The 26,823-nt window shown below is 43.3% G+C and overlaps 3 protein-coding genes across 5 annotated transcripts in view; 2 read left to right on the forward strand and 1 right to left on the reverse strand.

Moving 5' to 3' along the window:
• kiaa0930 overlaps positions 1-2,620 on the forward strand; it is a 35,153-nt gene extending 32,533 nt beyond the window's left edge. For both annotated transcript variants that reach the window (XM_083692445.1, XM_083692446.1), the window contains exons 9-10: positions 1-99; positions 441-2,620. The exon at positions 1-99 is cut by the window's left edge and continues 57 nt beyond it. In XM_083692445.1, coding sequence (XP_083548571.1) covers positions 1-99; positions 441-481 — 140 coding nt within the window. In that variant the 3' untranslated portion in view covers positions 482-2,620. The remainder of the gene's footprint in view (positions 100-440) is intronic.
• A 389-nt stretch (positions 2,621-3,009) lies between these two features.
• On the reverse strand, positions 3,010-10,643 carry nup50 (nucleoporin 50). 2 transcript variants are annotated; one of them, XM_083692250.1, is made up of 8 exons: positions 10,508-10,643; positions 9,626-9,709; positions 9,103-9,186; positions 8,740-8,938; positions 7,186-7,911; positions 6,103-6,187; positions 5,506-5,624; positions 3,010-4,838 (listed from the first exon to the last, which is right to left on the reverse strand). In XM_083692250.1, exons 2-8 carry the CDS (start codon positions 9,692-9,694, stop codon positions 4,639-4,641), a joined length of 1,482 nt encoding a protein of 493 aa, XP_083548376.1. In that variant the 5' UTR covers positions 9,695-9,709; positions 10,508-10,643; the 3' UTR covers positions 3,010-4,638. The 2 variants fall into 2 exon arrangements, with proteins under 2 accessions (XP_083548376.1, XP_083548375.1); XM_083692249.1 differs by lacking the exon at positions 10,508-10,643 and adding an exon at positions 9,848-9,937.
• Positions 10,644-21,020: 10,377 nt separating this feature from the next.
• Positions 21,021-26,823, forward strand: part of phf21b (PHD finger protein 21B) — a gene marked incomplete at its 5' end in the record, with an annotated part of 81,375 nt that continues 75,572 nt past the window's right edge. The window contains 3 exons of the mRNA XM_083692407.1: positions 21,021-21,074; positions 21,472-21,504; positions 21,768-21,833. Of these exons, the coding sequence (XP_083548533.1) occupies positions 21,021-21,074; positions 21,472-21,504; positions 21,768-21,833 (153 nt within the window). The remainder of the gene's footprint in view (positions 21,075-21,471; positions 21,505-21,767; positions 21,834-26,823) is intronic.

The following is a 26,823-nucleotide window of genomic DNA, read 5'->3' on the forward strand; positions in this document are numbered from 1 at the left end:
TGGTGGGCTCCTGGCTCAAGCTGAACCGGACAGAGGAGTACTTCCTGCTCTTCTCCCACCTCACCTACGTCACCCTGCCCATGCACCGCATCACCACAGGTCAGAGGTCAACCTCGACACGGGCTAGCATGGGCTGTATTAGTAGGAATGAGGTCAGATTTGACAGGGGAACCGCAGTTTATTGGGTTAAGTTGGCACAGTATAAGTAGCAGTAGCACAGTATAATGGAGGTTGTTCTGCCTGTGAGGTGGAAAGACTGTTTAGGATGCTCCTTTGTACATGTCGTTGCCAACGTACAAGTCTTTATTGTGTGTCTTTAATGTGTGCCATTAAAAACGAAAGCTACCTGTTGGCCGAAACGCTGTTTGTGGTGGAATAAAGCAGATTCCATATGCAGGCTTCTCCTCATTGTTTGCCGTGTCTTTATGGTGCGTCCCCAGATATCCTGGAGGTTAGACAGAAGCCCATCCTGATGACATAGCAGAGCCCAACAGCCTCAGATCCCCACTACCAAGTGCCTACCAGCATCAGGCCACTGAGACAACACCAACAACACTACCACCTAGTGTCGAGACAGAGAAACTACACCAAACGTCTAGTTAACGGACAGAGGAGAGGACAAAGGGGAAACCTTTGGAACAATAAAACCAGCCAATCAAAAAGTGCCTCTTCCCTCTATCTCATGTTCCTGCTCGAAGAGGATTCGCAGGTGCAAGGCAGTCTCCACGGAAACGGGCCCTGGACATCAGGCAGCAGCATAGCGGCACGTCCTGACTGTCCGTCAGGATCACATGACCTGGAAGTGAGTCGGCATTGGCTGAACACACAATGACCCGGAGAGGAAGAAGGAAGAAGAATGTGTCTGTTTCTTGTAAATATCTTGCTGCTTACCTATTCACTGATAAGCCTTGTGAAAGGTTACGCTTTTGACATAAAGCTTTCCCCTGTTTTGTTGTGCGTGTTTTTATTTCTATCCACTATAGTGTGAGGTAAAAGGGATTGTGTTTCTGAATAGTTTTAGGTCCAACAGTTTGGGAATGGGCCGTGTCCTTTTCTGCCCCAAACACGGCCTTCAGGTTCTCTGCACTCACATAAAAGATGTGTCACACAAAGTGTTTATTCCATTTTCTCTCGTGTGTGACTGTGAGGGACAGGAGGGAGGACAGAGAGCCATGGACTGACTGTACTAGATGTATCATGTTGTATGTTGGAACACTAAAATACCAAAAGGCAAAGGAGAAGAATTGGCCCAACAAAGCAACTTTACCGTGTTTAGACCGCCTGTCCCAAGGAGGCCCGCTGGCATCAACCATTACGGAACATGCATTTATCGTTGAAGCGTACTGAAATTGACTCCGAAATATTAAGAGATCTTACACATTGTAGTAACAGTTATGGACATGCAGTGAAAGATATGGGTTTGTTTTAGCACAGAACTTTTCCTGAAAAAGCATACATTGTGTGAATGTACTGTAGAACCGCCAACCCAAAGCCTGCAGATGCCGAACCCATGCTTTTGTAGTTAGAGCCATAGGACTTAGTGCAGGGATAAAAGGTGCAGATGAGAAACCATCTTATCAATTGGCTAACTGACAGCACTTTCCTGTTTCCGTCTTTGGTCCCTCAAGCCTTAAGATCTGACAAGTGTATATAGATTTCCCCAACATATTTGTTGTATTCTTCATCCCCACTTTGTAAATGCTGATTACACCTTCAATCTTACCAACTAGAGCACCAAACCTGACCGAACATTGCTGCAACATTCAGAACAAACCAGCCGTGACCCTCTTTTCTCAAATGCAAATAGCGTTGGATGTAATTACGCCACAACTGTATATTTTTTACAGATGCAACACCACTACAATGACCTGAGTGAAACAGTTGTTTTCAGAGTTTGGCGTAAACGTGTGTACGTGTCGACCAACTGTTACTGTGTCTCACTGTCCGTGTGTCTTTGGTTTGCATCATCCTGATCACTGTGGTGACACTGCACCGATAGGAACTGCACTCAGAAGTAAAGCCATTCACGAACAAAGTCAGCAGTGTTTTATCATGTTTTGTGTATGTATGTACTTTGGGCATCTGAATGCTATGGTCTTCACTTTTACTCACTCACTCACACACACGGCGCTATAGCCAGTGTGACTTTTCAGTATAGATTTCACAGGGCTCTTTTGACCCGGCGTGGTTATGAGAGAGGAGAGAAGCCACTAGAACTCTTCAGTATTATACCGCTGTATAGTTTTGAAGGCCGAATGTATCCCGCTCTGTTGAAATCGCAAAGACTGCTCTAACAACCATTTGATATATGACAAGAAAAATAACTAGTTTTGCTGCGGAAAAGAAAAGAAAAAAACGCTTTTAGAAATATTTTGGATCTTATTTACGACTGTGTTACTTCTCTCTCGGCTCTTAGGGAGATCTGTCAAGCCGATAGAAAGCTGTCCTTTAAGGAGATATTGTGGTGCCTACCTACCTACAGTTTCCAATGCTTTAACCTTTGCTTTTTGTATCAAAATAAATACACAAGTAAAATTGCATGTTAGGCCCATACTTCTGTTGTATCATTTTCCAATCACTATGTACATTTTCCTCTACTTATTTATTAAAATACACATTATCAGAAAATGTTGTTGAAGTTTTTTCCTTTCTCAAATTCACTTAAATGTCATTTAGAGCATCAAAAATTCCCATGTATTTTACCCATAGATTAACTTTAGCCTAGGTATATTTTCAAGTACTGATACCATTATGCTTGTGTCTTGCAATGTGATATTACTGTCCTAATTTAAGTATCCCGTTTTAATCATGTAAATATGGAAAGGTCTGTTTGAGCAATAAGAGCCTTCTTAATGCAGCAAGGGTTCCCCCGTGTGGCACTTACGGGTACTACATGCTTTCTGCTGGAATTACAGCTGAACAGTCCTGGCTTTCTTCCTAACATTTGAAAGTTCACCTCAACCAGCAATTAAAAAATCAGTAAAAGATGAAAAACAAGGGACAAGTTGATCAGTTGTGTATCGATTTATACCCCAATCAATGACTCTACAAATGTATCAGGCGTCGATGATTGCATGCCTCACCGTCTCTAAGGCGATACAAAGGACACTTGGAAAAATTAACAAAAATCTATATATATATATGACGTCCACGTACACACACTGCCATGTTGAGAACAGACAGGCCAGTTACATACACACCTCCCCTTGCACACCATCTGAGAGGGTCTTAAGTGCTCGGGTGACATCTACCATTCCAGGAGTGGGCATTGGGTCCATTTACTCTGAGGACTTGTTTAAAAAAAAAAAAAAAAAAAAAATTACCAAAAAAAAAAAGTCGTCATAAAAATGGGAGGACTTGTACTGTAGGGATCCCATTGGGGTACAGATCTTACTTCTACAATAAATAGTTACAGAGCAAAACGCCTGAACAATGAACACACAAATTCTGAATGATACCAAACAGACACACAGGATATCAGGTTTGGGTGTAGAGGGGGACAGGGTAACATCGTCATTTAGACTTTCAAATTAAGTTCTAACCTCTTAATCTCTACCAATCCTCAAGGTGTAAACCCTGTCATCTTGACCGGACTGTGTTACTTTAACCCAGGGTTTAATAGCTACAGTATTTTCCCCATTAACTTAGTCACGTGGATGGCTGCCTTTGACTGCATACAAGATGAGAAGCAACATTTCTGCACACGTATAACCACACGGCTATTCACTCGTCATGTTATTTTCTGAAAAAATCTGACAGAGCAAGTATATAAAACATTCAGACTGAACATACTCCAATTCATACTTGGATGAATCTCACCCCTGGCGACCAGAACCAAATCAAAAACAGTATGAATTAAACATTAGAATTAAAATATCAACCTGCTTCTCTCTCATCTTAAATAAAACAATAGCAGCAGTATTCAAACCCGACGGAATGTTACTGAGTCCAGAATAGTGAAACTATTTTCTAACATCTCGTTTCAATGTGACAAAACATCAACAAGGTTTTGTTTTTTTCCACCATAACAAGTTAGTCTGAATTTATGGACCATTCACAATATTACCGTGTTGGAGCAAGACAGTGGAACCCATTTCACATTTCACAGTATGAAAACCGATTTTGTTTCTGAAACAAAAAAAAAAAGTGAACTGTACATCCATGCAGTTAAAACATGTTACTTCCATGGACTTTATCTGTGTGTGTGTGTGTGTGTGCGCGTGTCTGTGACAAGATAAAAACTGCCATGAGTTCAACATGTGGCCATGATGCTGGGCAGGTCCAGGCCATGCCTGTGGATCATCAGGAAACACAGGGAGTGGTCTACTGTAGGTCTAGGAGATGGGGGGGGGGGGGGGACACAGGGAGTGGTCTACTGTAGGTCTCGGAGATTGGGGGAGGGGGGTAGATGGGACACAGGGAGTGGTCTACTGTAGGTCTAGGAGATGGGGGGGGGGGGGGGGGGGGGGACAGGGAGTGGTCTACTGTAGGTCTAGGAGATTGGGGGAGGAGATGACAGGAGAAAGATGGGGAGGGGGTTGTTTAAAATATCATGGCCTGGACTGGGCTGGGCTGTGATGGTGGGGGCTTCAGAAGTCTGAGCAGGGTAAGAGGGCAGGGGGGGGGGCACAGGGTACTTTAAACCTTCTTCTCCTGGAGGATTTTGAGAAGTTGGTCGGCGTCCTCGGTGGTTTTGACCCGGATGAGCATGGGGACGGGACTGGTGGGGTTCTTGTCGTCCACGGCCGGGTTGGGCACACACACCACCATGACGTTGTTCTTGCCCATCCGTGAGCAGGGCATGGAGGCCTGCACCATGATGTTCAGCAGGATGTTTCCTAATGGGAACAAGACAGAAAAAGACGTCATTGAGCATTCTCTCTCTCCCACACACACACACACACACACGTTGGAGCTGAACAATAAATAGATGTGAAGACATCTGTCAGAAACCAAGCAGCACTGTGGAGGAATGAGACTGCAAATATCGTGTACAGTAGTATCTCTTTACTGCCACTAGGGGGACATGGGGAGAGTATTTTGTAACACCCTCACGTAAACACAGCAGCAGCCAGAAGCCAGAGAACAAGGACATTCAAGTTAAGGATCAGGAGGGTTCTCCAAAGCAGCTTTCGAGAGGCCCAGATCAGGCAGCAGACATGTGTCAACGGCAATATGAACACGGCATGTATACTATTCATTTTAGAAGTCTTGAAACCCTGGAGAAGGCAGCTTGCCGTCGAAACGTGTAAATAAATGATTGCGTCGGAGTAAGTGTGTGGCTTCTAACATGACAAACTCAATACATGTTCACAGAAGGCGAACGATTAATCGTTCACAGTGAGTGTTATGGTCACTCTTTACCATTGTTTAAGCTGCTCTAACGGGCTTCTGCGATGTTACAGTGTGTACACTTTAGATCTGGATGACTATTGACAATACAGATCTAAAAAAAACACTGTCAAAGTCACCAGCTTAGCCTTTACATTTTCCAAACCAGCATACCCAGGTTGGTGTCAGCGCGAACCAGCAGCTGTGTCTTTCCCTCTGCGGTCTCCTTCAGGTGCAGAGTACCCACTCCCTTCTCCTTGAACTCACTCTCCTTTTTGTAGAACAGTTTGCACCTGAGACAACGAGCAAAAATCAAGTGTGATTTTGAGATCAGGGTTCAGCAGCACATCAGTCCATCTGCCAACACTCTGATTTCTGAATTCGGTACGAACATGTAATGGTAATCAATCCTCCACACTGATGTCAAACTTCAACGGACTTAAAAGAACCCATATCATTACAGTAGAATATTCTTCAATTCATCTAATTGGTTGCACATCAAAATGTGGCAAAGCCATCTCAAACAGACAATAAATTCTAAATTCTACTACAAATATTGATCTTTGTTTTTGAGAAAGCAACACAAACAGTGTAATAATTTACTGTGTTTAATTATTATTTGTTCTGACATCATTATGAATAGTCAAATGTTTACAAGATAGATATAAAATATTAAAAAATAGATATTACATGTGTAAGATTTAGGAAATGTTTCCAGTCATCAATCATAACAGTACCATAACCCAAAACAATATCCAAAACCAGACTCACTTTTTGGAATAGAAGGCATCTTGCTCCTTGATCTCCTTGACTTCAGGTTTGGGAGGCTCCTCTGACTCCTCTTCTCCATTCTCAGCTGCAGAGGACGAAGCATGGAGATATTAATATCATGACTAAACACACGTACATGACACTGCAATAGCATTTCACCAATTGGCATTCTGAGCAAGATTACCATGTCAATAAATGTTTTATATATATTTTTTTTTTATATAAATATTTTTGCAAAGCTTTCATTAGTGGCCATATTACACAGTGTGTACTGTCTTGGGTGGGTAATAATTGTGGACCATGAATCCACTTCATAGGTTCTGTTTTCAGCTGATTTTCTTTGACATTTCCCCTAATGTTTCACACCAGTTCTTTCAGCCAATTAATCTTTTACTGTTCTCTGCCTAACTTCCCTCAAAGCACTATATTATTATTATTTTTAACATTTCAAGTAAAACCTGCTAATTCAGATTAACCAACACAATCCTACAAATCTCTGCCATTTCTATTGTTACCAAATTGCACTGCATATACAGGTGTAATCACACACAGGGTTAGTCCAATTCATTATCTTAAAAAATATCAACATTATAATAACATAGCTAATTAGCAACATGCAGACTACCATAGTATTTATTATGCTCAGTAGTTCCTACTATGCCCAGTTTTTGCTTACACTATTTTATTTGAATATGAAAGAATGTTTCATCTTAACAGTAGAATTGTTATCACTGAAGGCATAATTAACTTCTAATTATTGCAATTGTCTACGATGATTATTTTTGTACATGTATTCCAAAATCTAGTACAAATACATCATTTGGGAACTGACTTAGTTACTGCCTTCAAATTTCTGAGTCAAGATTAGCCCACACTTCTGTAGGTCCAAGTTATTTGAAATTACATTTCTGGTATACCATGCCTCCATAAAATGAAAATAACATACACAAACAGCAAACATACATTAACTGATACACTGCTGTGTTTGTGGGGACATTAGAAAGGTGCTGACATGATGTAACCTATGGTAGAGAGTACTTCAACTGCCCTGAACTCCAACACATGAAATCCTCCAAAGCGTACCTGTGGTCTTGGTGGCAGCCTCAGCTTTTGCCCCGCTGAAGGAGAAGGTGGCGGCGGGGGCGGCGGAGGCTGGCGTCCCAAACAGAGAGGAGGCTGTGGAGGAGAAGGAGAAGCTGGGGGGGGCGCCGCCGGACCCCAGGGACCCCAGCGCCGCGCTGTCCACCTTTTGGCCGAAGTTAAAGGATATGCCGGCGGGGACCGGTGCGGCGCTGCTCTTCTCCGGGGGGGCTGCTGTGCCGTCCTGGCCGAACGAGAACAAAGACGGGGTTGGCGTCGGGACTATCGCCGTGGCTACCGAGCTGCTGCCGCTGGAGAACTGGGCTGCGTTGCTGCTTGGCTGGAGCCCCCCCTGCTTCTCCTCCCCCTGCGTCGCCTTGCTCTCTGAGCCTCCGTCGGCTGCTGCTGCAGCTGCAGCAGAGGCACCCCCAGCCGCTGCTCCTCCGTACTTCTTCTCGATGTTGGCAAGGTGCTGCTCATAGTCCCTGAAGATGGGGTTAAGGTCACAGAGGGGGTTGCCGTTGACATGCTTGGTGATCCAGTCCCTCACTGAGCAGTTGAGCGCTGTCAGCTGTCGGCTGTACTCCTTATTGCTGCTGCTGCTGCCGCTGCTGCTGCTGATGGAGCTGGTGCTCTGAGCCAGGCTGGGGGCGGAGCCATTGGTCTGCTTGCCTGTGATGTCAGCAGATGCAGGGGTGGTGGAGGCGGGGCCATTGAATGTTAATGAACCTAGAGATGAAGAGGAGGAGGAGGGGGGGGGGGAATAAGAGAGAGAATTTGAGTCCTACTGCACAGTAGGAGCAGAAGCACCTCAGAGATAGCCTGCCTTGTGTTTAAGGGTAGGGAGGGGGGGGGCTGTGTGCCTATGCGGCTGTGACAGCAGCCCCCCCCTCCCCCACGGGTCCTCGGCTGACTGGAGCACTGCAGCTCTGTCATTCTGCCCTCGAGCAGCGTGCTGTGATAGAAACGGGAGGCCACATAGGACAACACACACCATGCGCGCACGTGCGCGCGCACACACACACACACACACAACAGAATCAGCTCCATTAGGTTATAATGCCAGACGCCACCACCCCCCTCCTAGCCTTCAACAATGGAAGATTTTTCAACTCAATTACATATTAACAGTGGAACACTGGTAGCTGACATAAAATGAACATTCATTTTCAAAGGAGTGCAAGACCCTACATCCTAAATAAGGGTGACTTTAGGGTGAAGTGTGGGGGTAAACTAGGTCGCATTATCCAAATCATGCCCCCTCCCCCAACATCTGGAGAAAATCCCATCACTTTATGGTTTCCAATCCCATTAAGGAAACCAACATTGTTGTGAAGCATGGTGCAGGAGAAAAGCACTGGCGAACAGCATACCCGTATGCAGGCCTTTCTTTACTTAGGCCGAGAGTATATTTGCCAAATTTGCCTAGAACCTTTTTCCTACTAGTTGGGATATGCATATCACCCTGTTCCAATCACATTTACCCATGAACCCCAATAAAAGTGTTACCGTGCAGTTTACTATTCTCTGATTAGTGTAGCCTAAATACCCCCTTACCTGGGGTGGTGGTGGCTGTAGCAGGGGTGGTGAAGCCACCAAAGGCTGGAGTGGCACTGTTTCCATTGGTCAGACCAGAGAGGCCTTTGAAACCCGTGCCGTTCCCAAAACCGGAAAACGCCGTAATTCCACCTCCGGCAGCCGGCGTCGGGGCCAGAGAGAACCCTTTAAAGACTTTAAAAGCTCCTGCACTTTCACCCTGGAGCAAAGAGAGGAAACTCAGGGATTATTCAAGGTCGAACGAGACGCTGTACAAGATAACGGGCATGTCTGAGTTGTGGCTGGGAAGCATCATCTGAATTCGGTTAAAGTAAGCCAGTCCTCCCTGGCGGCATGCATGTGCGGTCATTTCAGGGACGTTACCTCTGCACCGGGATTTCGACGCTTGGCCTTCTTGATCGGCCTGCTTTTCATCACATCGTCACTTGCGATTGAAAATGTCCCTGCCTGAAGAACGCAGTGTTAATAAAAAATAAAAAAAAACACACACACACACACTTGACTTGATGATCCATATGTATTCCGAATGTTGCCATGAAAACTGTTAGTCTCACACACGCATGTTATTACTGACTGTAATCTGCTGTGATGCTCAAACTTGGCCAACATCACGGCAAGGGAGGCTGGTGGAGCCAGCAATCAGAGGACGAGCTCATTGCAATGCATGGAATGAGGAATGGTATCAAAAACACGTTTGATACCGTTCTATGCATTGCAATGAGCACGTCCGTCGATTTCCTCCTAAACCAACCTCCACTGCACTACATATTAAAATGAGACAAGTGCCAATTACTACGCCTGTCTTGAGAACGTCTGAGCAATAAATGCATCCGCACATCTCACAGCAGGGTCTCTGGAACTGAAGCGTAAATAATCTGCAACCCACCTCCTCCCCTTCATCTTCCTGATCCCAGTTCCTGTCAGTCAGCTCCTTGTCAGCAATCCTCTTTGCCATCACAAACTCTGCTCTCTGGAAACAACAGAACAAATCATTGTTAACAAGTCAACACTCCCACTCATTGACAGTAACTGTCGGTATATAGCATGGACAGACCGGTGGATTGCGTCCCTGGTCTGTGAGTTTAGAAATAAAGTTAGGAATTCGCACCAAGCTGTTGGACGAAGAGTGGGTACAAGGAATGTATGATTTATGGCCAATTAGGACATAGATCATTGACGCATAATGTTAATGTCCAATGTTAGCTATTCCTAAAATATGTCCTGCAAATGAGCCAGCCAATAATAATAATAATAATAGCCAATAGTAAACCGCGTGTAGAAAAACAAATCCAGCGAACACCGGCAACTTCACGACTTGTTGTATTTACTACGGCTAACTCGACCGCACTTGGACACAGGTCAATCCACTTGTCCACCTCTCCTGAGTTTGCTACTCCAGAGAGCTGATGGTGCGAAGTGACATTGTCTAGACTCGTCTCGCAAAAATACGCAAGTAGTTAGCCAGCTAGCTAGAGCTAGCTAAATGGTCAAACATGTGCCTTAGTTAACAGACTCCATGACGATACAAGCAGTCTGATGTATGTAATATAATACCATTAGCATATGACCAGCTATTGAGACAGCTCAGGCTAGCAACCCCCATAGTCATGTTTGAACGGTGGCCAAACTACCCATGCAGTCTCACGTTGTGGCTACTAGTAGCGCTTCTAGCTAGGCTAGGCTAGTTAGATAGCTAATCGCTAACGTCACACCCGCCAGCAACATACTTTTCAGAGATTATGTCATGATATATAAAGTAGAAACAGACCTTTTTCCCTGGACGAAATGTTCAATCACTACCCAGTCAGAGCAAAACGGTTCCGAGTGATGTTGACTTAGATGAAAGCCGGCTGTCGTGGCTAGCTAGGAGTTTGGTGAATCTGTTCAAACCCCCTTTAGGCCGCCATTTTACAAACCAGAACATCCGCGCGCGCCTCGCCTGCGCACGTGTGTTATGTCAGAAAACAAGACGCTCGTGGGAGTTGTAGTTCTAGTGCATAACAGGGACAGAGAGGAAGCCTATGAATGCAATCTAAACATCTTTGTTGGTGATTATTCGGCCGAATATTGCATCCAGTGGTCACCCAAACAACCCATAAGAAGGTCTTCTTGGTAATGTAGGTGTTAGATTGTGCTGTGCTTATTTATGTACCTAATTGGAATAGTATTTGCATGAAGCCTACCACAGCCACTTTATGTGGAATGCATAGGAGCTGGTCCTATGGCTGTCTATTTACTCTGCATGCTTACAGTGATACACCGTATTATCTAAGTGCCTATGGGCATGGAAGGGCAGCTACCACGCTCTCTGATGTGATTCAAAGCGGGAACAACATGTGTGTGACTGAGACTTATTGCAAGAGACAATATTCTTTCTCCTCTCTGCTGTGGGAGTCTTTGGGATTTGCAGGCCAATCCATTACAGCTCCAGCTAGGTTTCAGGGCTGCAATAAAAACCGGGATGCAGAGAGAGAGAGAGAGAGAGAGAGAGAGAGAGGCTCTGGGGATTGAGGGTAAAATGGTGCAGAGTTGGGGAGCAGATGGCTGGTCTCCAAGCTCTCAGGATCCTACATTGCTTTGCCAAGACAGGAACAGGTGCGGGAGAAAGTAGGAAGTGAGCTGGGGGCCCTGGCGGCAGCAGGAGACCCTTGACCAGCTGGCGAGGAGGAGATGGGAAGCCTTGGCACCACAAAAAAGGAAAACCATGTCCAACATGGAGGGGAACAGGGCACCAAAATGGAAACAAAAGGTTATTTAGGAAGGAAGGAGATTGGAGGGAGATATAGGCCTAAAGCAAAGATAATATTTAAAACCATTTGAAGCAGGAGCACATTTGTGCAGATACTGTATTTTCCTACTGCCATGTATCCTTCCTGTATATGATTAGTTTCATGGTTTCTGTCTCTCCTCCATTTTTGTATTCTGTGGTGGCTCTGAGTTCCAATGAAGGGCACAGGTGCTGACAACCACAGGGCCAGTACAGGCTGCTGTACTCATCCCAGGGAAGTAGGGCCTCCTCAGGCTAACAAAAGGAGGCCTCCACAGCATGCTGGGCAGAGCAGACTATTGAGGGATGATAAGACCCCCAACAGTGCACTATGGGGGAGCCATCTCAATAGGCAGGCTCTGAGCTGTTCATTGAGCCAATCAGCAAGGTGAAAACCTGCTCAGGCCTCTGAGCTCCTCAGGGCTAGCAGGATCGACTGATCTGAGATTTGTATAGACTTAGACTTCAGCGTTGTGGGGAGAATCAAAGGTTGGGTATTCCCCAGGCCGGCAAAAATGTTATCGATCACTATCTATGAGGGGGATATTGAACATCAGTAATTATCGCGAATTTGGTCATTCTGATTCCAATTCTAACATGGCATGGGTCCACTGAGACTACAGATCTATAATGTCAGACGTCTTGGTCTGGTTGGAAGCATGCAGATCCAGAACACAAATACTCACAAGCATCTGATTAATATGCGTTTAGAGATTCACTTCTTATTTTCTTCTTCAGTTATTTTCTTGATTGAATCTCAGGGCCCTTATTATTATTCCTGCACGCGTCCCTAATTGCTGGTCGGCTCACACAACATATTTAAATGTCAATCAGGCACTACAGATCAGTGAAGCTGTAATTACACTCAATTAGCTCACTGTCACATTATATGCAGCAATTAGTGTAGTGACAAATTAAGAGGAAATATAATTGGATGCTCTTAATGGAACAATTTCTACTTTATCTTTTCTCAGACACTTTTTGTCAAGGGTAAGGAAGCAAGGGTACATGCGGAGCAGAGCAGAGCGGACGCAAATAACTTGGGTTGATGTTGAAAAGTCAATGCGGCAGATTATCAAGAGGAACAGCGTTTTATTAGCATTAAATCTTTTCGATTTGGCCACACTTCTTTTCATTAGCCTCCCTTTTCATTTTGCCCATTTCAGATTTCATGAATCAACTGTTATTAGGGAATATGACGTACATGAAAAGGTGCTCTCTTTCCTTGGCAACAAAAGCAGGAACCATAAGAGAAGGACTAGAGTAAAGAATAAGGACATCCTTCCACTGCTCAAGTATTTGTGTTGGGATGCAATCAGCTTAATGCCTTCTAGTGGCTAGGAAGGGTACTAAGAATGAAACATTGATCTATGTTCCCCATGTTTTGAATGAGACATATGTGGCTCCTTTTCTTTAATGTTTCCATGGATGGATGTCTGTCACATGATACACTGTACACGTGTTAGCTGTGCCAGTTAGTTTTCCGTTGAATACTACAAACAGAACAATAACAATGTACGAAAAACATTGAGTTGTATGTCTCAGATGACCTTGTGGCGCACAAGCACACAAGGTAATGTTCCATTTAGCCGCTTTTGCTATTGTATACATTTGGTACTTCAATTCCCATGGCTAAAAAAATGAAATAAATACATATATAAAAAAAAAAAAGAAACATTCCTACAGTACGTTTCAGTGCATTTATTTGGTTGTTGTGCCGTTTGTTGATTTGTTTTTAACCTCGCTACATCGCTGACCGGTCTCTTCATACAACTCACCAGAAGGCCTTATTAGAATGTTGTCCCGTGTTTGGGACTCCCTGCCTCTCTCTCTCTCTCTCTCTCTCTCTTGTACACCGGATCACAAGTAATACTTTTGCTTCCAAAGCCAATCCTCCGCAGGGAAATATCCATCTGATAAATGAATTTGCCTGTCAGACCGATCAAAGCCAGTTGATTAAAAACTGTCTGGATGGTTCAATATGAAGTGCCCTGGCAACACTGAGGGGAGTTTAGAACAATCGGATTGAGATGATTGAATTATGGTAATTAATAATTCATTCATATTAAATCCTCAAACTTGCAAGCGGGGCACTGGTGCCAAAGAGCCGTGTCACTGGTATTAGTGAGGGTGCTGAGAGTGATTCTGCTGAAATTATTCTGGGAAATTATGCAAAAGCCTGTATGTTGTTGTCTAGGCGCTATCACAGAAGTCCAAGTTATAGGCACAAGGCCTAAAATAGCATGAGTGAATCTGAATCTAAAAGCATTTAAAGTGACAGTGATTCATATTTCCTTATACTGAATTATGCAATGAATGTGTACACAATGTTATATATTACTGGCTTCTGTTACAGTATATCACACTGTGCAGCAAACCCTGTAGGTTAGAAGTAAAGACTACGAAATGAAAAATGAAATTAAAACCAGTGACCTCTGTGTTCTGACACACTGCTCACAGACACAGGAGCCAATCAAAACACCCTAAGGCACGGCCAAGTCATTCAATATTAAGTATAACCTTTTCATTTGAACTTTACTGTTTGCAAATCTACTGTGCCTCATTGTCTATTCCTCTCGTGTTTCTCCGGCTCCATCCTAGTCCGTGTTTTGAGCTGTGTACCGTAGACTGTGCTGCCGCCCTCTACTGTTCCTGCCGACTGCCTAAAGCTGTCATTAGGGACCAAACACCCAGCGAGCAAGGCAGCAACGCTGAGTAGGAGAACTCAGGGAAACTGACTTGGCGGTATCATGACAATGGTATTAGCTTCCCACACTTATTTCACATTCCTACATAGTAACACATTTGTTAACACAAACACACGTTTATCAACCGTCGGCCGAACCCAAATTGTACCTACGTTTGTGTAGATCTACCGAGAGGTGAACAGATGGCCATCACTCATGGGATTGAATCACTTGTTAGAGGTTTCCAGTGATGCCTATAATAATGCATGCATGTACACCTTCATGTAATGTGTGAAAAATACCTATTCCTGACACAGTGAAACAGCAGTGTTTGTTTGTTCTTTGCACTTGATGAGGCAAAATGTTAATCACGCAACTGCTCGATGCAGGGTGTTTGTTTTCCTGATAAGAATTTAATTCAATCCTTTGTGTTCTTCTAGACAAACCATTGGCATTCTCTCCGGCGAAGCAAAAGAGAGCACAGCAGACAAATGATCCCCCAATCAGCATGCACAACAAACTACAGGAGATATCCTTCATAATTCACTTTCCCCCCCTCTGCTAAGATGTTTTTGAAGTGCAAAATCACAGTGAGTTATTATTAAGTCAGCAAATCTCCACATGCCGTTCTTTTTAGAACCGAACAATTCAAGGTTTAACAATGGTGAGATAGGATTCAAGCCATAGCAGTTGTCATTTCTGGGGGGGATATTATTTCACTGACAATGCGGAACCTTTTCAATAAGTAAAATTACACTCTGTTGTGTCCAAGCATTGCTGCCAAATACCGGATTATCCACTCGGTCAATAGTCAAAGTCATTGTATTATGAGATATGCTTTTGTTGTTTTCATACAGAAATGACTCTGTAAGAGACAAGATGTACGGACATTGTACAGCAGACCACGGTTACAATCAGTACATGTACAAGACATGGCGGTCGCTAACACTGAGGCCTTGAGTGAAAGTACACTGAAAGCAAGGGATTCCGTAGCAACGTCTTGTCTGAAATGTTCATTCTGAAGCTTGAAAGAAAATTCCTCCACACAGAATAACTTCAATGGTTTGGATGTACAATACGGTGATGTAAACATACAGCACCAGGGTAAAGGTGCTACGTTGCTACTGTACATTCTGTTATGTTAGTATTTTTCTTCTTTGTCCTTGTCATAACATTGGCATGTCGTTTTTTTTCTGTAGTTGTCTGTTAATGTCTTTTTTTGTGGACTAGTGGTCACTTAGCAGCAAAGGAGGATTGTTCCCATAGACTTCAAACAAAATATCCTAATCGGCCATAGGAGTAGACACACCAAATAACCTTCAGAGAAAGCTGTGAGGCTCCGAAGCTATCTAGAGTCCAGTGAACTGCATTAAAAGGCAACAGTTTAGTTGTGTACTGTCTTGTAAATGTCTTCTCTTATCAAGTCAGCGGCAGACAGGCAGAAAAAAAACAGCAGCTAGTCAGTCTATCTTGGGCACAGCAATGGCTACGCAGGGTCTTCTACAGTACACCGCCATCTCAGTACAGTGAGTCGATCACTGGGTGGAAGGGTAGCAGAGACACTGACAGCTGCTAAATACACCTTTCTAAAAAAAATCCAAGTCAATTCATAGGGTGTTAAATGCAAAGAGTACAGTGGGAAAAGCACACTGAGGGGACTACTTTCTGGGGGTAGAGTGATGCAGTATCTTTGCAGTCCTGTTTCCTAAAACCGGCTCTGTAAATGATTTGGCTGACATTTATGTCAACCTCTGGTAAGCCTTAAGACACATCCATACAAATGTCAGTGTATCTTCTCATCAGTTGTGAAGGATATGTGCTTGGCTGTGCTGTATGCGCAGTGCAACACGGCATGCCAAGTCTCCTTATGGAGGCTGGGTAAAAATGTCAGTGCACTACTTCACTGATGAAGTGTCTCTCTTGGCATTAGGACACATTTTACTATCTGGCCAATGCCGGCACCTTAATACTACATGATGCCATTGATGCGATACACTGTCGGTGGGGGGTAGCGGTAGATGTACAGATATAATTAAAGAAACCAAACAAACAAAAACAACAACACAGAGCCGTATGATACAGAGACAGTTTAGTAGTAGTAGTAGTAGTAGTAGTAGTTGTGATGCACTCTTGTGAAATAATACATGTTAATGCTTGAATTGGTAGATTACCATAGAGGCCACATTTTGGATTTCATAATCATTCTCCTCTCAGGCTATGTGCTTCACTTAACCCCTGTTAATTCTGCTTCGGCCCAGAACAGTAAATACTGTTACACAAACTATCCCCCAATCCATCACCCGCTGGCTTATCATCCCACTCTATCTCTCAAGTGATACTTATCAATAAAGACAATCTGTTCCTGCAGCCCCCCAGAAAAAGAAAAATACCCATGATCCCCTTGTTGTCAGAGAGGCAGGCACGTGAGGATTGATTTGCATATTCACACATGAGTAATAATCACAGCCTGGAATGGTCTGTAGCTTTGGCCTTTGAAGAGAACATTAATGTGAGGTCATCATTTACTGGAGTTGGAGGTCAGATCTATGATGTCACAGACCGTGGTCAGAAGCATAGATGTAGAACAGTTCTATCTCTATGGCCAGAATAACCTGGATCATGTGGTGGTGGGGGTGGGGGTGTTTTTTTTTTTTTTAAAGCCCCCTCTCACTCTCTTCCGCTTAACTAGTTTCCATGCTTACTCATGATGAAGCCTTGGGGAAGCGGGGCGCTTGGCAGATCATGATGTACACTAAGCGCGGCCTAGGGCACTTCAAGTCCACTCTGTGCGGATGATGCGTACAGTAACAGCAGAGTGCTAGTGACAGATTCTGCTCTATTCCAGGAGTGTTCTTCACTCAATCAGCCATTAGATAGATAGACAAAGACCGCTGCTTCTACAGGCCTGGCCCAGACCTCTCCCTCCACATCCAACTCTAGACCTTATCACAACAAAGGGAGCCCTCCTTTTTGGATATTCAGGCAATATGCCCGACATCACAAGACATATTGACGAGTACTATAACACTCCGATGGCATATTGTGTGTTCCATTATCATTGAATCCGACACAGTTTTCTTCTGTTTTTTTTTTTTTTATTCACAAACTCTAGCAATACTATGTGCTGTTTAGTACACGGTAGTTTAGTTACCAATTGTGCCAAAATGTCTGAAGGTACGTAACCAGGAAGTAACCCGTGTCACACACTGTAGTTACTAGAGCTCTTTTGCGTTGACAATCCATGTATTGGGCACGACTCCTGCATTGTCATTAAACCTGATAGGCCTACTGTTGTCACCACACAATACCAGCTAAAACAGCTCTGAAAAATAAAGGTCTATCTATAGTTGTTGTTGTTGTCCTGAGACTTATCATCACTGGTTGTAACTACTCTGGGTAATTGCACATAATCAGGTACAGGGGAATCAGGGGAGGCTGGTGGAATGGAATGAGTAATGGTATCAAACACACATGTTTCAGAGGTCATTATGTACTTTCCTAGACACATGATATCTGATGGTGAAAATCACAGCTACAACAATTCTCAGTGCTGCCTTGTATGAAAAACGATTCTGGCTACAGCTGACCAGACTATTACAAGGTCACAAGGAAGGAAACTAAACCCAAACACACAACACAATCAGGCAAGCTGGGCTCAGTGTGAAATCAAGGATTCTATGTCATATTCAAAAAGGCATGTGTCTGATCAAAAGGCAGGTAAATTATATTTTGTAATACAATCTGTCCCTTAGGGAAAATACACGGTGTGAGGTATATTTATCATCTCTGCTACAGACTGGCAGTTGCTAGGAGAGAACACAATCTATAAACAGCAGCACAAGTGTTTCATCATAAAAAAATATATAACTTTGATAACATTTATTGTTTTTTATCATTAACAAATGTTTGATAAATTGCCTGTTATAGTCACTTAAAATGCAATGAAAGAATGCATCTCTTATTATATTAATGGTGAACAAAAGAGTCACTTAAGGGGCTTGATTAGTTATTAATGTGCGTGTCAGGGTTGTAATATTGGCAAACACAAACGTTGTATTGTGGATTTAACTTAATATAATAACAAGGCCTGTACAGAAGGCCTACATGTATACTGTATACAACTATATAATTTGCTCCCTTTCATATTTCCGTGTGAATGAATAGTAAAGGTTTAAAGTACATGATGTGAATGCCGAGGACAAATCATGGTGATTTATGGACATAAAATAATTCCACCCATATACACAGCCTAATTAAATTCCTCCAGCTGAGTAATTACCGACTAATTTATCATTCGGGCTTAAAGTGATAGTTACTAAAATCATACTAGAAGCCTAGTATTTAAGTCATCTAATTGTAGCCTATAGGCCTGTGAGCCTAGTAATAGGCCTTTAACAAGAAAAGAGGTAGCTGAGGGTTGAAATGGTTCTCCTCCTTTGTTCACCAAGTGGCATGGTATGAAGGAATACGAAACAGAGGAGATAAAAACCACAAACACAGCAATAACTATTTTGCTGTCGGATCTCTGTTCATTGTGAACGAGTGACGCCGCAGTGGCGAAGCTTACTCCAAGCATCTTGCAATCGAAAGCGACTGCTGGTCGTTTTCAGAGCAGAGTTCAAGAGTTTCACCGTTGAGCCGTGAAATGAAAAGTAACAGCTGATGTAGCGCCGCGGCAGCAGCAACAGAGGCTTCGACCTGTATTGGGGTGGGGGAGGGGACTTCTCTCCATGCTGGGGCAGAAAATCCGCTTTCCTAAGTCCACAAAAAAAACACTCCAAGCTATCTTTCTCGAAAGCGTTATGACTCTGCGCCAGAGTAGGCGAAGTTTTAAGGCTTTATTTCAATCAAAGTAAGCCGTAGCCTGCACTTGGGCTATCGAGTATTTCTTTACGATTGACCAACTCACTAGAACGCCTTGAAACGGTGGTTGAGCAAAGTCCCCTGGGGATTTTTGGGTTACATTAATATGCCCAATGGAGCTCAAGGCAAGTGAAATACATGAATAAATAACTTCCTTTAGAACGTCGATGGAATGGTTAACTGCTTTTCAGCACTGTCGCTGTCCATGGTGCTACTTTCTGTTCGTCCCGATTCACTTGGACGATCCAACCGCCTAATGTTTTGCTTTATGTTTTGACTAGTTGCTGTGTTTTATTAAAGTCATAAAGGCCTGTGTTGTAACACATATTTGAGAAATATTCCACAGTCTTTTTCACTTCACAGTTGCCATTTTTGGCGCATCCGCTTAATATCTAGTTTTAGGGAAACTAGGCTACTCCCGTCCTGTGTGTGTGTGTTTTTTTTTTTTTTTTTCCCCCACTCAGTTGATATTAAATGCACAGCAATGCTATCTCTGTTTCACATCAACTCTCCACTCACATCCTCTCCGTGGCCGACCCACTCCGACGCGCTGATTGGCCTTTCATCCTCGCTGCTCGCGTCGGTCTGAAGGCATATGCAGCAGCCGCAACTCCTGATTGGCTCCTCCTGCACCCCCCTTCTCCCAGCACACATCAGAACACGTCCAATGGCGACTTGACTTGTGGGGCTTGGAGGAGGGTGGATGCAGGAGGGGGGAGGAGGAAGACAGATCCTTGAGCCCAGGGTGAGGGGTGTCACATTAGAAAAGGAGAAATGGATTTGTGTGAGCAAAACGTCACAGCAATTCGCACTTTCAGCTCTGACCCGTTTATAAGAACAAAATGGCCTACCACGCTATCAGCTCTTTTAAGAAGTTGTCACAAAAGCCTGGCTCTACTTGGATAATAATGGAATAGGCTCATTCTTATTTCTACACTGGAACTATAATAGATTTTCAAAATAGAATAGATCAATGGGTAGGGTAGAGGAGCCTCAAAGAGAGAGAACAAGCCTAAAAAGACGTCTCTGTTCGGATGTTTTTTTACAGGGCATTGTTCAACTGAAACAAGATGCAGTATAGTGATTGCTTAAGCTGGAATAACCGGGGCTATATCACAAAATTCATTCCAAAATCCATAAAATACACTTGTAATCATCTGAATAAATTAGACAACTTCATGGAACATTAGAAATGAACTTTTGATAGCTATAGCATCGTAGGCCCAATAGTTGTAATAATTAATTAATTGTAACAATTAGGCACTTCATAACAAGTATAATTAACAAATAGGCCTGCATTGACGCATATATATTTTTTGTCTATTTGCTCCTCCAGAGAACAAGCAGTGGCCAATATGTTATAAGACCGTTACTATGTTGTAATAATGCACATGTGCAGATTCTTGGACTTTGTAAAATAGTTCGGCTATCCTTGCAATATTGTGGACCGCCGCCTGTGTATGATTCCAAGAGTGCGCATGACTGAGCGTATGGTTGTGTGTGACAGAGGGGGAGAGAAAGACAGACGAGGGGAGAGTTCTGTTCTTCTTTCACTGCTCCATCCGGGAACTTTAGAATTAGCATTGACAGCCGAAGCGCAACTTTTCCTCAGGCAAAGTGAAATCAAGCCGCGGACTCGGACAAAATATAGTCCCCCTTATTCAACTCAAAATTATCGAAAGAAAAATATATCGACCGTTTGGATCGGATGCGTCGTCGCCGTGATATTTTTGGAGTGGATCTGTCCATGTGGCGAAATCTTTCCGCCGTCTTTGGAGCACTTTGCTCACTGGCGTAAAGTGAGTGATGAGTCCTACAGCCAGTAAAGAAGCGAGAACTTGCTTTGCAGCCTGAGTAGTTCTTCTTTCGATTGTTATTGTCGCTTTAAAAAAAAATCTTTAATTCACTTAAACTTAACCTTGATTACATCGAAAGTGGGAGAAAAGTGTTTTGGAAGTCGGAACATGGAACTACAAGGCCTGCAAGAGGCGTTGAAAGTAGAAATCCAATGTCATCAGGTAAATGAAACATCGTATTATTCTTCCCTTATTGGGCTTTTGAGCGAGTGAGAGCTATAGGGAAAAATCGGAGGGCATCAAACGTGAGATGTTTGCATTCCGAGGAAATAAGTATGCGATCTACAATGTATCGCTTCAATGTCTGGTGACGCCATAGCATGCACTTTCAAATGAGATTGGTGTACTTTTTAGAGTACTTTGGTATTGTCGTATGTCTTTTTCGAGCAACAAGAATTTGGAGTAATAATGCGGTGGTGCTGTGTGGCGATCAGGACGCGACCTGAATATTTATGAGGTGCAAGAAACTGACTCGCTGTATGCTCACCGCTTTGTTCCTCCCTTACATACTAACTTGAAACACTTTTGTAATTCCTCTTTCGTTCTTTTCTACGTTTAGAAACTAGTTGCACAAATGAAGCAAGACCCACAGGTAAATGTCTATTTCTGAAGCATAGTAGGCTAGTCGTCAAGATTAGGCAGTTGAATTGGGAGTGTGCGAAAAACTTTATCAGCATAAATCTCTTCTTTCGTTAACCCCATTAGTAGCGTTTCCTCCGCTTTGTCCTCAACATGACTTTGTCTTGAAATACGCAGAGTATCAACATAAGTTTTATTTGTGTCGGCATTGTTTCACTTGGTGTTTTGGTCCTGTTTATCATCTATAAACACTGATAATGTTTTGTTCAATTGTAGGATGGAGAGCTTAAGAAACAACTACACGAAAGGCAAACAAGAATAACAGCTCTAAGCGAAAAACAAGTAAGATTCCATGCATATTTTTGCTTTATTATAAATTATAGCTATCATTTTTCATGTCACGGCGCAGCCTGGTATTGTGTTGTGTGTCGTTATGTTCAAGACAATGTGACTGTGAAATGGTTCAAAAGTATTGGAATCTATTTCGTCTTTGATCTCGTTGTGTCGTTGTGTGGCAGAAGTCCTTCACATATATCGTGGTTTTGTCCTGATATTCTAAGTTGTGTAACATGAAATGTTGAAAAATTTAGCGTCCATTTTGAGTAGGTCGACATGTTTCTGGAGAGTAATAAAGGAGAAGCTCAAGTATCCGGTCCTCACTTTTCTAGACACTAAGCATCAAGTTTTTACTATCGAACATTCATAGATATTCATCGAGCCGAATGTTAAGTTTCTTTTTTCTTCAAAATTGACTTATTTGTTACTTTATTGCTAGTCTTGGGGTATTATTTCTTCTTGGTCACATGACGACAAGGTTGCATTTGATTCGACCACGCTTGCACTTTCACTTTTTTACTATCCTATATCGAACGCTGTCCAAGATGAACGTTAGGCCTCTTAATAAGTGATTTAAACTAAATAGTATGTTGGCCTGGTGTGTATTTGTGAAGGGTAAGTCACAGCACTTCACTGTAGGATAGCTGCCGCCTAGAGCACTGGAGCTATCTTTCAGCACCTCCACCAGATGCCATGCAACGCTGTTAAAGTCACAATGCTCTACAGTGCCTCGCTGAATTTGGGTGAAGTTACCGAAGCTACTAAGGAAGACAAACCAGTCACAAGAAAGTCCAAATATATGCACTTCTAAGTCAAACCCGATCGATGTTTAAGCATTCTGGTTCGTTAAAGCGTGTTGCATTTGCCTAAGTTAAATCGATCCCGTTTTCCTGTGGAATGCAGTTTTCAGCACTTGGACAGCGCCTTGATTTTTTCTCCCCGTTCGCTACAAACGAGCTGTAGAATTCACCAGCGAACATGATTTAGGCAGTTTATGCGATCAAAGCGTGCTTTGGTGTCACTTTGTTGATTATTATGGAGAAGGGATTGATCTTTTTCACTGTATTTGTTGTAGTGTTTTCGTAAAGCGCTTCAGTTTGGTAGTGGAAGCTTCCATTTTGTGAGAGAAGGGGTGTTGGTTTCTTCCTAACATGGAGAAAAAGTCTGCAGAGTTTCGTAGAGGGGGATGGGCCCCATTCATGCCGAACATTACCATTTTGATTGCTTTGATGCTGTTTTTGGAGGAGGGGGAAGGGAGGTAGAGAGAGAGAGAGAAAAAAGAGAAAGCCCGAGTCAGCACTGCACAGGGGGATGTTTAATCACTGAATAGAGCCTATTCCGTTCCTTTTATTAGCAAATATGACCTCTACTTTCCTCTGCGCTGCTATTAAGCGATGCTGCCAGCAAGTTCCTTTCAACCATTATCATTTTCTACACAATACACTCTGTAGGTCAGTGGCATAGCATGTCACCTGAAGAATACGCAGCTTTGTCCAGTTTTGTTTTCATCAAACTAGACGTCAAACATGTTGCGTCATGTAAACAATACGTTTCGTTTTTGCTAACCGATATTTCATAATAACCCCAAAAGATATTATGTAAAAACAAACTTTGTTGTTTGTTGTTTTGAACTTATAAGTCAATATTGCCTATACGTCTGTAGGCAATGTAAATAAATATAGGCCTGTGGTTTCAGTTCTCAAATGGCAGTTGTTAGATGATATGATGTCCTAATATATCTATTATGTTCCATGAAATTGACATGTAACATAATATGCAGTGAAGCTATAGTCACCAAAAATAAACAAAATGTTTATTTGTTATCCATGATGCCTTAAAATGCCTGAAAATATGGATTTTTATGGAATACCTACTGGTTTTACATCAGTTCAACAAAATCATTACTTTCATATGTGCTGTTTGTAATGACTTATGGGAGGTTTAGATTCTTGTTGTGATGTACTGGAACTTGGAATTTTTTAATTTGAATATTTTGAGTATAAACGGTGTGAATGGTTAGTCAGGACAGTTGTTGCAACGACCACAGATTGACATGGCTCTGTTCTACTGTACATCACACACTATCTGAGCAGTTACACAGTAACTACACGCAAATGATTAAACAGGGACAGTGCTCATTCATCAACATTGTGGTGTTCAGTGTTGGTGTCATTGTAAATGTGCTGTAGCTAACACACGAGCTCATCACTAGTCTGTAGGGTATAAGGGTATTTCACATCTACCATTTTGTGTATCTCGATTGTAATAGACGTCTCTTTAACATGAAGAGGGACTTTATATTTGCCAGTACTGCTAGGTGATCACATGACACGCTTTGCGACCCTGCTATTGGCTGAGAGACTCTGGGCTACACATGCTCTTCCATACGATCGTGTTTTACTGCTCCCTTCGATGGAGGGGGCAGGAGATCAACTATGTGAGGACAACAACCAGTTTTCCATATGGTAGGCCTATATTATGAGGCAAGATAGATACACAAAGTAGCAGGGAATGGAGAATGGCTTTGTGTTAGTGCTGGGACCTACGCTGACGTATTTGTTTGTTGAAGAGTGTCAATGCAATGAAATAATGATGATATAAACACCAACGGCAACGCGCCTTATCATTAACACGTCCCGCGGATCTGTTTGAGTCGTTTCTGTCAGCTTGACGTCGCGTTTTCCTCAACGGTCAACCAAGACTCACATTGTGGATGTTCTATTCCTTGCCATACATGAATGCTGGTAGATAATATACATGTAATGCATTACATACTGAGAGTGATTCATGCAGTCATGACCTTTGGCTGACTTGCTCCCTGTTGCATCACTGGGTCACGCAGTAGGAGTTCCTTCGATGTGTCTGGATGTCTGTGGTTCTGGACATTCCTTCATACAGGTTTTCAACATGTTTCCACTTCTCATAAGGCTAGTGACACAGGGGTATATGCCCTGTCGACAACAACAAAGCCTTACCTGACTCCAATTGATTTGAATGGCCTGTTAAGAGTTATTGCTAAGTCCAATTGAAAGGCAGCTTTGGAAACCTGAAGTCCTCATGTTTCTGTTTCCCTTTCTAAGTGAGTAAATGTCTCCCTCATTAAGTCATTTCTCTGTAGTTCCTCTGGCTGTACTGGGATTACTTGTATAACTTATTTATTGGGATCCTGCCTTTTAGCAATGCTGCTCTTTGGCTTAATTAATACTGCTGCTTCTGAGAAAACAGGAGATGAGGGGGATCGGTAACTTAATGTCAGTGCATCTTTTTAGTTGACATATTTTAGTTGTGTTGTATTTGTAGGTGTATTCAATGCATGCAAACGGTGGTAGAGGATGGTATGCTAACAATATGTTAAAAAGGAGAGAGAGAGAGAGACAGAGAGAGAGAGAGATGAGGATGTACTTAAGAGATGAAGATTTACTGGAGGGACGATACATCCACTCTGAGAGAGTCAAAGGGAAATGCTTACAACAAGAAAGGGGGAGGGAGTCAATGGGAGAGAAATAGAAGGAGAGAGAGAGAGAGAGAGAGAGAGAGAGAGAGAGAAATAGAAGGAGAGAGAGAGAGAGAGAGTGGAAGAGACAGAAGAAAGTGAGGGGGGGGGGTAGGATGTAGAAGTATGGGGGAGGGAGAGTTTAAAAGGTAAGATACGAGGTGAGTCTAAGACAGAAAAAGAGTCAGATATGCATGGAGTGGCATGTTCAAAGGCAAAAGAAACAACAACAACAACAACAGCCAATGACAAAGTACAGTGAGAGTAGATGAGGAACCACACTGAAGGTGGAGCAGTGTTGTTGCTGCTCCGCAGCGAATCACCGCCGTCCTGTCAGGAGCCATTTGCCCGGATCTGTTTTGCAGAGGCGTCGAGCGTGGCCTTGTGAACGCAGCTGTCTGATTGGTCTGATTCACCTGTGGCTGTGATTGAAGGATGCGAAGGAAGAAGAGCACAGGAAGGGGGGAAGGCGGGTCTTAGAACCCCCCCTCCCCCCACACCCCCCACCCCCCCAGAGGCCACAATGCCCTCTGCCAAAATAACGTCCTGCAATTAAATACATTTAATTGGCTGTGTCATGAGCAACACTGTGTTTATTCATAGCCGAGGCCTCAGGACTTCACTCCAACCATGACTAAAGATATGACTGTGGCTTTAAGGAACAGCCCACTCAGATGGAGGCTTTCTGTCCCACAACGTGTCCCTGTGACTGCCTATTCATGTCAACAGTCAACATAAACACAGCAGATTTTATTCCCAAATATAAATGCATGTGACGGCCAGGTGGAGCAGTTCTACCCATGGCAAGATGTCAAACCCTGGGTTTCCGTCTGTTTTGCCTGCTGAAGGAGAGGACAACAGTAGCAAAGGCGTGCCATAGGCTGAACTCTGACCCCCCTCACCCTTGATACAGCTGATAGAAGTAGGCCATTTTGTTTTTGAACAGCCAGAGTGGCCACCGAGCATCTGATCTGGTGTCAGTGGCAAATTACTATGCTATTAGTTGGGCTACAGATGAGATGTTTATGTCAGACAGGTCCTGGAACAGTGGCTGGGGGGACAGGAAGGACCTGGAGCCAGTATGGTGGTTAATAGTCCTAAGGTCCTCTGGGGCCTAGGGTTGAGTCCCCTCCAGCTGCTGCTGTGTGTGTGTGTGTGTGTGTGTGTGTGTGTGTGTGTGTGTGTGTGTGTGTGTGTGTGTGTGTGTGTGTGTGTGTGTGTGTGTGTGTGTGTGCGTGCGCGCGTGTGTGTGTGTGTGTGTGTGTGTACGTGCATGCATGCGTGCGCATGTGGCAGCCAGGGGTGAAAGGTCGAGGAGGAGTTAACCTGTCAGGGGACGACAACCACACTGTTCTGTTCAGATCCTCCTGACCATATAAGGCAAGACAGTGGGAGGAGTCAGACCAGGGGGCGTATCCGCTTAGATTCACAGTCAATATGCGACACACAAAATCCCCACAAACTATTACTGGTTTTGAAATATATACACAAGATTGAAACATT

Source organism: Argentina silus (genome assembly GCF_951799395.1).
Source record: "Argentina silus genome assembly, chromosome: 20".
Taxonomy (NCBI): Eukaryota; Metazoa; Chordata; class Actinopteri; order Argentiniformes; family Argentinidae; genus Argentina; species Argentina silus.